The sequence below is a fragment of the Amblyomma mixtum genome, chromosome 6 (assembly GCF_055824585.1).
Source record: "Amblyomma mixtum isolate Tamu chromosome 6, ASM5582458v1, whole genome shotgun sequence".
NCBI lineage: Eukaryota > Metazoa > Arthropoda > Arachnida > Ixodida > Ixodidae > Amblyomma > Amblyomma mixtum.
Window position 1 is genome coordinate 80394007 of NC_143017.1, and position 13466 is coordinate 80407472.

General features: G+C 46.3%; 1 protein-coding gene and 1 non-coding gene across 2 annotated transcripts in view; both read right to left on the reverse strand.

The window, feature by feature from the left end:
- Positions 1-4575: 4575 nt before the first annotated feature.
- The window catches only part of LOC149339505 (uncharacterized), a 28330-nt gene continuing 19439 nt past the window's right edge, over positions 4576-13466 (reverse strand). The window contains exon 5 of the mRNA XM_089550937.1: positions 4576-4645. Within this exon, the coding sequence (XP_089407063.1) occupies positions 4576-4645 (70 nt within the window). The remainder of the gene's footprint in view (positions 4646-13466) is intronic.
- TRNAT-AGU (transfer RNA threonine (anticodon AGU)) lies at positions 9198-9269 on the reverse strand. The gene has a single exon. It is a non-coding gene; the product is annotated as a tRNA-Thr (tRNA).

Genomic DNA, 13466 nt, shown 5'->3' on the forward strand with positions numbered 1-13466 from the left:
GGGTCTTATATATCAACGAGCCCATGCTGAACGATGTCAAGACGATGGTATTCTTGGGTACGTTGGCGTTCGGAATTATTTCATTAACTACGTCGTTCTAAAGGGAACGCACAGATGAAGACGAATAAGATAATGCAGCTTGAATGATCATTCTTAAAAAAGCACAAGAATTTTCTTTGCCTTACCTAACAGAAATATGAATGGAATTTATTGACCACATTATGGGTGACATTTAAAACGAGCCGTCCAGACGAGAAATGAAGGGTGAGCTCTCCTAAGCCCGTATTCTTTCAACTTACATTTGTTGAAGAAGCGAAGCTTAATTCGCTTTAACTAGTCGGGCGTTTCTTTATTATCTACGTGGACATTGAGAGCAGAGGTTGATGCGGCGCCGACTCCTGCTTTTCAGAAATTTAAAGAAACTGCTCGTACAAAGAAAATTCGGCAGGCAAAGTTAAGCCTGATTACGTGTGCGAATACGAAAGCATTACTGTCCTTGGATGCATTGTTTACGCGTTATGCTTATTCATGCATTAATGTTATTTTCTACGAGTTTATATGTCTGCGTATTCGGTGCGCACCAGACCGAAAACGTTCCGACCTTGTCGCTATACGGCGATGATGTTGCCCGAGTATACTCATCATGCGAGCTAGAAGTAGACGTTTGCTCCTTCGGAATGCCAACGCACAAGAAACCGTATACCACCACTCGGAACAGTGTACGACGGACGGTTGCATCATAGTTTTGATACGAAATGTTGCGAGGCATGAGATTGAAGGTGCATTTGTCATTCATTAGTATCCCTGTCGCAAGTTATCTTACAACTTGACATGAAGATGTCAGCTATATACATATTATGTTGGGGCAACCTGAGAAGATTGAAAAATAATAAGGACCTGAATGCAACACATACGTATAACAGGCTTAACCCAATTTGAAGATAAAAGAAAAGGCCCAATGGCAATGATAATTTTACCAGCTGTAGGCGGGGTAAAGGAAAAAATGGGGAGGGGGCTTGAATCTACTGTAGCGCACCACAGCCGGGGGAGCGGGCCCGGGGTGACTCCCCTGATCTCCCATGGGAGGTAGCGGAAAGGATGGGCGAAATGGATGGGATGAATCATCATCATCATCATCATCAGCCTGACTACACCCACTGCAGCGCAAAGGCCTCTCCCATGTCTCTCCAATTAACCCTGTCCTTTGCTAGTTGCCGCCACTGTATCCCCGCAAACTTCTTAATCTCATCCGCCCACCTAACTTTCTGCCGTCCCCTGCTACGTTTGCTTTCTCTTGGAATCCACTCCGTTACCCTTAAGGACCAGCGGTTATCTTGCCTTCGCATTACATGCCCTGCCCAAGCCCACTTCTTCCTCTTGATTTCAACTAGGATGCATTAACCCGCGTTTGTTCCCTCACCCACTCCGCCCTCCTTCGATCTCTTAACGTTACACCTATCATTTTCTTTTCCATAGCTCGCTGCGTTGTTCTTAACTTAAGTTGAACCCTCTTTGTTAGCCTCCACGTTTCTATGGGACGAATGGTTGTCAGGAAAGGGATTATGGGATTTGGGATTGGAATGACGACAGCGAGTTTTTGCTCTGATCCTTCAGTTACCTCGACTCCATTGCTGGCCTGCCTGGCCAGAGCAGGGAGGGCGACAAGACTGCCCAATGGTGCGGCCCCGCTCACGGGATGGCCGATCACCCACCAAACGCAACGGGCTCCGACCGCCGGAGACAGAAGAACCAAACTCAGGTCACCTACTTGGGGCCCTTCACCGACTTTCATGGTTTGTTTCTAACCTGCCAGCTACCAACCGCCGAGTGCTTTTCGCTGTTTTTCAGGCACCGGAAGTATGTGTGGTGTGGTCCGACCAGTGGAGGCTTAAGACTTCAGCCTATCGACCCTCCGGCCCACGGCACCAGGCTGTAGATTCGAATTTAAAGCGAGAAAACGTACCACGCCACTCGGAACGCTGTACAACAAACGGTTGCGTCAGAATTTTGGTGCGACTATCGGGAAAACTGGCGCCACATGGAGGTTGGCCAGATGCGAGTATATATAGACGAACGACATGTGCAGGTTTTTGCCCAGTAGCGGTGCCTTGCTTGTGTGCGTCATACGGCTGGTCGATAACCCCACCCCAGTTTCCTTGCCATCGCTGGAAATTCCTGTGCCATCTGAGAGTACACGTACACGCACACACACGCGCCGCCGGCGTTGCTCGTAATAGGACTAGTAAGGGCTCCAGAAATTTTGACAACCTGGGATTCTTTAGCGTACATTGACATCGCACAGTACACGAGCCTCTAGGATTTTGCCTCCATTGAAATTCCGTTGATATAAATGTATGCAAGCGTGTAATAGGCACATAAATTAAATAATTTTACGCCTCGCAAAAACAATAGGTATTTTAGCAAAACACCATTTCTTCCTAGCGTCGAAAATTAAGCTACATATTTGTAATCCGTTATTCTTGTCTCAACTAAACAATTGTTTTCTTGTATGGAGTACAACTACACAAACAAATATAAATCGAATATATGCACTACAAAAAAAGGCTATTCGCTATATAGCTAGAAAAGACTACTGCACTCATACCGCGCCGCCTTTTAAGAATTTCAAAATAATGCCAGTACACTATCTCTACTCGTATAACTTAGCAGTTCGCTACAAACAGCACATAACTACTTCTGAGAGTACAATGCCTTCGATCGCCAATTTAACAACACTTACACGAGCATATTCTTCGCGTTCTGCTCATAACTGCACGGTACCTTTCGTACGAACGACGTTTGGCCAGCAAATGCTCGCCCATACTCTGCCTACTCTGTTAAACTATTTTCGCCAAAATAAAGTTAATATTGAAAATGTTAATAAGAAATTAATACATTAATTTTTTCTCTCACAAATGTAATTTTTTTCTGGTTTACTGCAGTGTGTTCCTCCTATGTCTTTTTGTATTTTTGTGGGTTGGTTCCCTTCCACAATTGCTGCTATTCGCTCATCATGTTTATCATTCACACTGTGCCTTTACCCTTAACACACATACACAAAAAAACTGAACTATGTGTAGTAAGAGCTACAATGTCTGGTAAATGTACTGGTATAACTGTTATTACCGACACCTCGCTGTTTTGCCATGTAATGGGGCCCGAGCGCCGTCAAGTTAATTAACGTTCACTTTTTGTCTCGAGTCCCTCATTTCTCACTGAAATGGAAATAAACTTCAACTTCAAGTTATTACAATTTACTTGAAAGCCGACGCTCCTGTTGTCTGGTTCTTTGTCTTCGTTTTCTGCGCTCTTATACCATGCATATTAACTCTTTCGCTACCGCGCTATAGGCCAGGGGACTGGAAGTCCATAAAATCTACCTACATGCTTAGATATTCTACACATGAGATAAATTTCAGGGCCAAATAAGCAGCTAACTTTCTGTAGTCGTTTGCACTGTTGAATGCATCATTTTCAACGCTCGGTTTTCATTAAGCATTGAAATCACAAATGCGGATGTAGTTGAGTATTAACGACTGCAGCCGTCACTAAAAAAATACATCAGACAGAGCAGGTGCTAACTGCTAAGCAGCAAATATCATTATTTCACGCTTCCTAAGTATGCGATCGCCAGATACCTGTATTACGGGGTTAAATAAAACCCATCGAGGTTTTGCTGCCTCTACTTTTAAAAATTCATAACTTGGAAAAACATTGAAGGTGGTATCGGAACACAATCTATATGGCTTCCGTCTCAATCCTGCAGCGCGGTAGCTATTGGGTGCCTTTCATGCTGGGGCGCCAAACTGAAGCTGTGCCTGCAAGTGTTTTTCGTAACCCTTCAAGCGGTGGCTGCTGCACCTCTGCCATGACCAGAGCGATGAAAATTGCTTGAAGAACTCCGAAGTGCACCCAGTGACCCCTGTACAACGGACTTTGAAAGCGATCTTCCAATTTTCTCCCTATTCCTTGAAATACAATCCAGGAATAGGCAATTTTTTATATATAAGTGCAATTGAGATCTGAGCAGATATGACGACGAACTTCCCCAAGGCTTGCCTGCAAATCTGCATTATTTATACCTACACTAGAGGCTCACTTGCAACTTTTATTGCAGGAAGTGCATGATACGGTTACATTGTGACTTTGCTAGTGTCGGGTCATTGTCCCTGACGCCTTTAAGGTACATGAGTGGTTCCCAGCCTCACAGACTGATGTCTGCCTGTGCACTGCGGCTCGTCTCATTCTGTGGACAGGTAAATTATGCAAACCTATGCAATTATGCACAGGTGCCATTATGCAACTGTGGGGACGGCCAACCTCTTTCGTACATCAATCTTTTTTTTTAATACACGGTCTTCAGTGTGGCCTCAGTAGGAATGTCACGCAATTTAGATAGGTTTGACCGTAGTTATCTTCACTGAATTCGCTTGGACGGTTTCTAGAAAAAAATACTCATAAAATTCTAGCCTCCAGAAGCCCTTTGTTCCTGACATAAGCTGTGCGCTAAAATCATGAACACTTCGTCTGCTGCTGCCATAATTTTCACACACAGTAAGGCACTGTTGAGTACTTTTAGGAGTCCGCCATGGAGGTGTCCTGCGTGTGGAGCATGTCCTTGGACCCTGATGTGATGCCGCTTCGGCTGCACATAGAAACAGAGTGCTTACTAGTTCACCTTAAGGGCCAGAGTTTGATAGGCACCCTTTGAAAATCGTGTGTGTGTATGAGTGCACGAGTGTTATGTATGCTTATTTCTGTGTCACCTTTTCTTTTTACAGCGATACCTGTAAAGCGCCCGTTCTTGGGTTTCGCGTCACCGTTGCCGTGGTCGCAGTCGACGTAGTCGTCGTAGTAGTAGTGGTAGAGGTAGCAGTAAGTAGTACTAGAAAGTATTAAGGTGGTTGTTTGCGCTAGTTGGTCTGTGATCATGGTTAATGAATGCAGAGCAACAAAAACGAGGACAAAGAAGTGGACAAAATTGGCGCTGCTAGCGCCTGTCTTGTCCACTACTACTAATACTACTATTACTACTTATTACTACTACAACTACTATTACTACTTATTACTACTACTGCTGCTACTACTACTAATTACTACTAATGCTTACTACTTAGTCATTGTTAAAGAAAGCAACGCGCAACAAAAACGAGGACAAGCGAAGAAGTGGACAACGCTTCCATCGCGCCAGGACAAACAAAGAAGTGGACAAGACAGGCGCTGGCAGCGCCTCTCTTGTCCACTTCTTTGTTTGTCCTCGTTTTTGTTGCGTTGCTTTCTTTAACCATGACTAAGTAGTAAGCATTAGTAGTAAGTAGTAATAGTAGAAGCAGTAGTAGTAATAAGTAAGTACTAATAGTAGTTGCAGTAGTAATAAGTAGTAATGGTAGTATTAGTAATAAGTAGTAGTAGTAGTATTAATAAGTAGTAGTAGTAGTAGTAGTAGTAGTACTAAGTAACAGTGGTACTAGTAGTAGTAAGCAGTAGCAATAGTAGTAGCAGTAGTAGTAGTAGTAGTAGTAGTAGTAGTAGTAGTAGTAGTAGTAGTAGTAGTAGTAGTAGTAGTAGTAGTAGTAGTAGTAGTAGTAGTAGCGCTGGATGCGTTACTATGGTGACTGAGTAGTCACCGTACAAAAAGGAAGGTATGACGTTAGCGGAGAAATACGTAACCAGTGGGTTACGTATTTCTCCGCAGATGCCATTCAGAGGGTGGTTACGGAGGAGAGAGGAGGGTATCATTAGGAGGAATCCCTAAATGGAGGATGGTTACTGCGGAGGGAGAAGGGCATGGCGAGAGTGAAATGGCGAAATTCACTGCGAGGCGAGGCGAAAAGAGCGCTCCAAACCGCCTCGGAGGACAGCGAACATCGTCGACCAGCGGAACATGCAGAGCGCGCAGCGGAAGTACCGGTTCCGGGAGTTGAAGTCTGGCAATTGTGGCGCCAAAATACGCGTAACCAGACGACGAGACGCGGCGAGAACAGCGGTGAGCAAGCATTTCTTTCTCGATGGAACCTACCAGTCGTTTTCTTCACGTAACGCCTGAGGTGCACCGCATTTTGGTGAACCTCGTAGGCAACGAGGAGCACAGTTGTTCTCTAGGTAAGTTCATAAATGAATATATATCCCATGTCTGCAGAGAGGATGATTAGCGTGGAAGCTGGAGGGTAGGGCGAGAGCGTAAAAACGCGCAGCTAGTACGTGGTTGCCACCGGAAACAATCGGATGGTAGTTACCTGAGAAGGGGAAGGAGATTTCCCGTCGAAGAAGGAGGGTATAGTCAGAGCGGAAGAATGTAGCTCTGTCCAGCTGCGACTGCTTCTGCGAAATGCGCCACCGAAGAGAGGAACGCAGGTGGTGGTGGTGAAAACTTTATTGTGTTAACTGAATCTTAACCTGTACAGCCTATAAATGGGAAGGATATAGGCTGTGTATAGTGGCCGGCAACTAGTGCCGCTCAGCGACTGTCAAATCCCAGTACATAAGCACTTGTTCTACAGCCGGATTCGAGCTGGACACCGCGACCTCCCATTGCTCGAGGATGATGATCATTCGGATGGCGGTCGCAACTTAGAGCAGATGTACAGAATGCGGCGGAAGTCCGCTCGGGGTGCCCCACAAAAAGATGCATTCCGGCGAGAACAGTCCCGGGTGAATTTAGGAGTGGTGGGAGAAGGAGCGAAAGGTGCGGGATTACAGTTGGCTCCAGGTCACCAGCTGTAGTTTACTGAGAGATTTGTGAGGCATGGGGTATTGGAGGCTCCACTCGCGGTAATGTAGGGAGATTGCATTGTGGGACACCATGCCATCCCGGGCATCCCCCAAATCTTTGGCGCTCCCTGCTCTGCAGAAAAAATGAGCGTAGGACTGGAATGCTTCATTGACTACACTGATTATGCAGTGATGGCGCTGAGGTAGAGCATTCGCTTAGCGTGCAAGAGGACCGAGGCTCGAATCCCTGTGCCGCGAAATTCTCCACCAGCCTTAAAAAGGAAAAAAACTCCGCGTGTTGATGGAATTGCATAACCAGGCCTGGGGGGCGGCTTGGTCTCGGGGGCCAGAAATGACAACGCACTCCCGCACCAGAGCGGAATTTGGGCACCCTGGGGTAGTGTTTGGCCACAACCTTCTATGAACAAAGCAATTAGCCCTCGGCCCTTAGTCCCCAGCGGCAGCGAAGCAACTCTGCAAGGCAGCGGTCAGACCTGTGATGCAGAGGAGGGTGCTAAGAATCTCTGGCTCCGGACAGGCCGCCATTGAAAACTGGACCTGGCAATGTTTAACGCTAAAACATTATCCAGTGAGGCTAGCCTAACAGTGCTGTGCAAGAAACTAGCGGGTATCAAATAGGATGTCATGGGGCTCAGTGAGGTTAGGACAGATGAGGTGCATATAATACTAAAGGGCGGGCATGCACTGTGCTATAGTGGATTAGCGAACAGACGAGAACAAGATGTCGGATTACTTATCAATGAAGATATAGCAGGCAACACAGAGAAGTTTCACAGTATTAACGCGGGGGTGGAAGCTATCGTAATTAGGCTTAATAAGAGGTAGTAGGTGATGCAGGGCTAGGCATAAACATCCAGCCATGATGATCAGATCGTTTAAAGCTATGAAGACGTGGAATCGCCAGTGACCAAAGTAAAATCAAAGTATGCTGTACTAATGCGCGACTTCAACGCCAAACTAGGCAAAAGGCAGGCCGGAGCCCAGGCGACTTTCGCATAGGCTCCAGGAATAGGTGGGGGGGGGGGGGGGGTATTCGTAGAGTTCGTAGAGAGAAATAACTTGCGGATGTGAATGCTTTCGTCCGGAGACGAAAGAACAGTAAGTGGACATGGATGAGCCCGAATGGTGAGACTAAAAATGAAATACCTTCATACTCTGTCCTAAACCTGGTATCGTGAATGATGTGGACGTCATTGGAAAGGTGCGTTATAGCGACCACATAATGATGAGGTCTCGAGTTAGCTAGGCATGAAGAGCGATCGGAAGAAGGTAGTGAAGCGGAAGTCCATCAAGGAGTTAGCGGTAAGAGGGAAAGTGGAGTAATTCAGGATATCGCTGCCAAACAGAAATTCAGCTCTAACTGAGCAACACGATTTCAATGTTCAAACAATGAACGATGATCTCACAGCTATCATTATGGAGTGCACAGTAGAAGTAAGCGGTAGGATGGCTCGATAGGACACAGGAAAGCTATCTTAAGAGACGAAAAATCTAAATAAGAAACAAAATCATGAAAGTGTCTAACCCTACAGAGAGAATAGGACCGACAGAGCTATCAAAGTTATTAAATAAGCGCAAGGTAGCCGACATAAGGAAGTTTAATCTGCAAAAAATCGAGCATGCTCTAAATAATGGAGGTAGCATAAAAGCAGTGCAGATGCAACTAGGCGTAGGTAAAAACCAGATATGTGCGTGAAGAGACAAAGGGGGAAATGTCATTAGCAATATTCATAACAGTTAAACTAGCCGAAGAGTTCTACACACATCTATACAGCAGTCAAAGAAATCTGAACGTTAAAGAAAGAGGCAGCAAAGCACAGCAATCGGACATTCCGCCTGTAACGAAAGAGGAAGTTAATGAAAGAGTTAGGAGCAATGCAAAGGGGAAAAGCAGCCGGAGATGCTCAGGTAGCAGCAAATCTCATAAGGGATGGAGAGGAGATTGTGCTAATAAAACTATCCACTCTGTATACAAAACGCCTTATGATCTCGAGAGTATGAGAAGCTTAGAAGAACGCTAAAATTATCTCAATTCGTAAGAAAGGAATCGTCAAGCACTTTAAAAATTACAGACAAATCAGTTTACTGTCCGTTGCCTACAAGGTATTTACAAAAGTAATCGCCAATAGAATAAGCAAAACCTTTGACTTCAATAAACCAAATGATGAGGCACACTTTCGTGAAGGATACTCGACAATGGACCATATTCACACTATCAATCAGGTGATGGAGAAATACTCAGAGTATAACCAACCCCTATATATAGCAAACAACGAAGGGGAATGAGGGGCTCGTTGTAAATATGTCAGAAGCCAACAGCCACAGAAACCAAGGGGCACAGGGGATTTGTTTTTTTTTTTTAATTAATTTATTTATTTTGTGCTGTTGTACGATTTTAGAATGTTACTGAATATGTTATCGCTTAAAGGTAATTGATTAGAAAAGCCGAAGAAAAAACAACCACATGCCGCCGGTGGGATCCGGACCCACGACCTCCGAATTACTCGTCCGGTGCTCTACCTCTGAGCTACGGCGACGGCTGTCAAACCTTCTGCTTTTGGGGGTATTTATGTTTACAAGAATAAGAATGGGGTGGAGCGCATATGGCAGGTTCTCTCAGATCATGAATGGTAGCTTACCAATATCCCTGAAGAGAAAAGTATACAACAGCTGTATCCTACCGGTACTCACCTATGGGGCAGAAACGTGGAGGCTAACAAAGAGGGTTCAGCTTAAGTTAAGAACAACGCAGCGAGCTATGGAAAGGAAAATGATAGGTGTAACGTTAAGAGATCGGAAGAGGGCGGAGTGGGTGAGGGAACAAACGCGGGTTAATGACATCTTAGTTGAAATCAAGAAGAAGAAATGGGCTTGGGCAGGGCATGTAATGCGAAGGCAAGATAACCGCTGGTCCTTAAGGGTAACGGAGTGGATTCCAAGAGAAAGCAAACGTAGCAGGGGACGGCAGAAAGTTAGGTGGGCGGATGAGATTAAGAAGTTTGCGGGGATACAGTGGCGGCAACTGACAAAGGACAGGGTTAATTGGAGAGACATGGGAGAGGCCTTTGCCCTGCAGTGGGTGTAGTCAGGCTGATGATGATGATGATGATGATGTTTACAAGTAACCTAACCTTGAGAGTGTTCATCAGCGCCACCCACGTTCATAAGCGGCGGACGTAGACCGTCCTGATTTACCGCAGGTGTGACGTAGAACGTCATCGAACGGAGAGGGTGGAAGCTGTGTGAGAACCCTCTTATGCTTCCTATGGCATCAAGGCTGCCAGAATCGAGGCCCTCGCTAAGCAATTAAGCAAACAAGGAAGGGGAATTAGGGGCTCGTTGTAAATATGACAGAAGCCAACAGCCACAGAAACCAAGGGGCACAGGGGATTTGTTTTTTTTTTTAATTAATTTATTTATTTTGTGCTGTTGTACGATTTTATAATGTTACTGAATATGTTATCGCTTAAAGGTAATTGATTAGAAAAGCAGAAGAATATATATATAGCGTTCATCGATTACGAGAAACAATTTTACTCGGAGGAAACCTCAGCAGTTATGCAGGCATTGCGGAATAAGGGTGAAGAAGAGTGTTATGTGAAAATACTGCAAGATACCTATAACGGCTGCACAGCTACCATAGTCCTTCATAAAGTCAGCAATAAAATTATTATGAGGAAGGATGTCATGCAAGAAGATACGATTTCGCCATTGCCATTCACCGGCTGTTTACAGGAGGTGTTCCGAGGCCTAAATATGGAACAGTTGAGGATAAAAGTTAACGAAAAATACCTAATTCGAGATTAGCTGATGACATTGCCTTCCTAAGTCGCACAGGAGATGAGCTGCAAAGCTTGATAAATGGGTTACAGTGACAGAGCAGAGCAATTGGTCTTAATAAACTTGCTGAAAACCAATGCAATGCTCAACAGTCTCGCAAAGGAACACAAGTTCACAATTGGTAGCGAGGTGCTGGAGGTGCTAAGGGAATACGTTTGGTTGGGGCAGGCAGTGGCCGCTGATCCGGATGATGAAAGGGAAATACCTCGAAGGATATAAATTAGGTGGAGCGCATATGGCAGGTTCTCTGCGACAACGAATGGCGGTTTAACAATATTCCTCAAGAAAAAAGTATACAACAGCTGTATCTTAATAGTACTCACCAACGGACAGAAACGTGGAGGCTATCGAAAAGAGTTCAGCTTAAGTTAAGGACAATGAACCGAGCTACGGAAAGAAAAATGATAGGTGTAACGTTAAGAGATCAGAAGCGGGCAGTGTGGGTGAGGGAACAAGCGCTTCTTTATGATATCCTAGTCGAAATCAAGAGGAGAAATGTGCTTGGGCAGAGCATGTAATGTGAAGGCAAGATAACCGCTGCTCCTTAAGGGCAACGGAGTGGATTACAAGAGAAAGCAAGTGTAGCAGGGGTGGTACAAAGTAAGGTGTGCGGATGAGATTAAGAAGTTTGCAAGGATACGGTGGCCGCAGCTGCCAAAGGACATAGTTAATTGGAGAGACATGGAAGACGATGATGATGATGCTTCACTGACGGGGTGACCCGCATGTGCGGAAGCCCAACAAATTTTAAAGGTTCGTATAATGGAGGATGGGGGGAGAGGGGGGGGCAGCAAGTCAAGGATACGAGTTTAGGGGCCTAGGAGGCGTCCGCTGGCGAAGTTGCGGATCGCCGTTCTAATAATCACTCAAAAGAGTATGGCATTGTTGGAGGGTTTGGAGAGGGCGTTGGCCGTTTCTTCCGTCTTCAGCGAGGAAACTGCGAGGATTGAGCAGACTGCTTGTAGAGAACGGAAATTGCAGACCACACTTAATGCAAAAGCGGGTGTGGTGGAGTAGGAGGCTTCATCGTCATACACGGTGTCCTGCCTGGAGCAATAGTGCTTGTGTAGTGCTTGTGCTCGGCAGGCAGTGCGGTGGGCCTGCTGACGTTCTGGGTGCATGTTTTTGGGGAGGGGGTGCACAGTAAGCAGTTGATGTATTCCTCTCGAGACTGGGCAACTAGGGAGGTATTGGCTCATAGCATTGAAGCTAAAGCAGGCTAGGATGCTACGTCCTGTGAGGGTGGAGGAGAGGCGGTATAGTCGAGCCGTTCGGAGAGGTTCTTTGAGCTCATGTAGCGTGTTGTGAACGCCCATAAGTGGTGGACGCTGATTGGAGGTGTCTCTGGGCAGGTTCAGTGTAATTTTATGCGCCTGGCGTATGAGGGCATTTGCTTTCCATCTGCCTTGGAGAGGTACAGATATGGCAGGGAATGAATGACGCGGCTGATGACGAACGCCTGTATAAGGCGGCGGAGGTCATGCTCACGCATCCTTCTGTGTCGCTTGGCTACACTGAGTATAAGGCGCCTGGCCTGCTGTACGGTGGTTGTGAGCTTCGTGGCTGGGTTTTTGTAGTTGCTCTGGAGGTGTATACCGAGCATACGGACTGCGTCAACCTCCAGTATGGGGTTACCGCTAATGGTTACCCTCAAGGTAGGAGGGGATCCTATGTCTGCCCTTCTCTTGGGTGGCCGAAGTACAAGGAGCTCGGGTTTAGTATGTTAAGAGGCGAGCCCGACTCAAGCGGCGTGTGCAGAAACAACGCTGGCACCTGTCTGCAACGTTTCTTCCGTAGCGCCGGCGTTTCCTGCGATTGTCCACATAGAGAGATTCGCCACAGCGGAAAGGTCTCTTCCTATGGGGTTCCCGGCAGTGACGTTTAGTGTTTTCCGCATGACGGCTATGAGTGGTGGAGGAGAAACGTTTGGAGGTTGAGTATACAGTGGCTGGTAGCTACCCCTTGCGGGTGCGGGGTAGCAGCCCGAGAAGCAACCCGTCTATGTCAGGTATCTCCAGTGGGTGTCCCTCCACCGTGAAGTTGTGTAACAGAATGGTTATGCGTGTTTGGGGTGGCTGGTCGATTCATACACAGTGTAGTTTCTGAGTTAATAAGTACAGAAAGTTGGGCTAGTTGGTGTGGATTCATACTTAGCAGCGCAAAAAAACGAGGACCAAAGCGATTGTTGTGTTGTGTCTCCTCGTTCGCTTTGGCTGCGCTTGTGTCTCCTCGTTCGCTTTGGTCCTCGTTTTTTTGCGCTGCTAAGTATGTAGTTTCTGAGGTTTGCTGGGGCGATAGTCTGCAGTGCCACGAGTGTGAGTATTTTCGCTGGAGTTCGATTTAGGAGGAAGAGCTGCTGGTTGTCCGATTTTGCTTGGAAGCTCATGCTGTTCTACTGCCACACTCTAATGCTCAGTTGGCTCGCAGCCATGAAGGGTTATGATTGAGGGGTCGTAAGGGACGGAGAGATTAGTTGCGCCTTTGGAGAGCGCCTTGCTTGCCTGGGTTTGTAGTTGTGCAAAACAGGCCCTTGAGCTTTTCTTGGGCCTCAAATCGATTGGATATATAAGCCATCCAGTTTGCGCTGTCAGAGCGAAGTGAGAGCAGGGCGCGCTCTAAGGTTGTGGGGGGAGCAGTCGGTAAAGATTGTCGGCAGCGCTGCACTTCTAGAGCGGCAGATTGGAGGAGACCGTGACAAAAAACGACTGTGTGGAAAGTGAAAAAAAACGCCCTATATCTACACATATGTGAGGTTGTTCGCATAATCTCTACCAGAATATATCCTGGAGTACAAATACCAAAACAGCGGGCGCTGAATCTTGTATTAGCCAGTGTAACCACCCAGTAAATTTTCTCTTTTTTTCTTTCCTCTTCACCCCTCCTTTGAGCCTCAT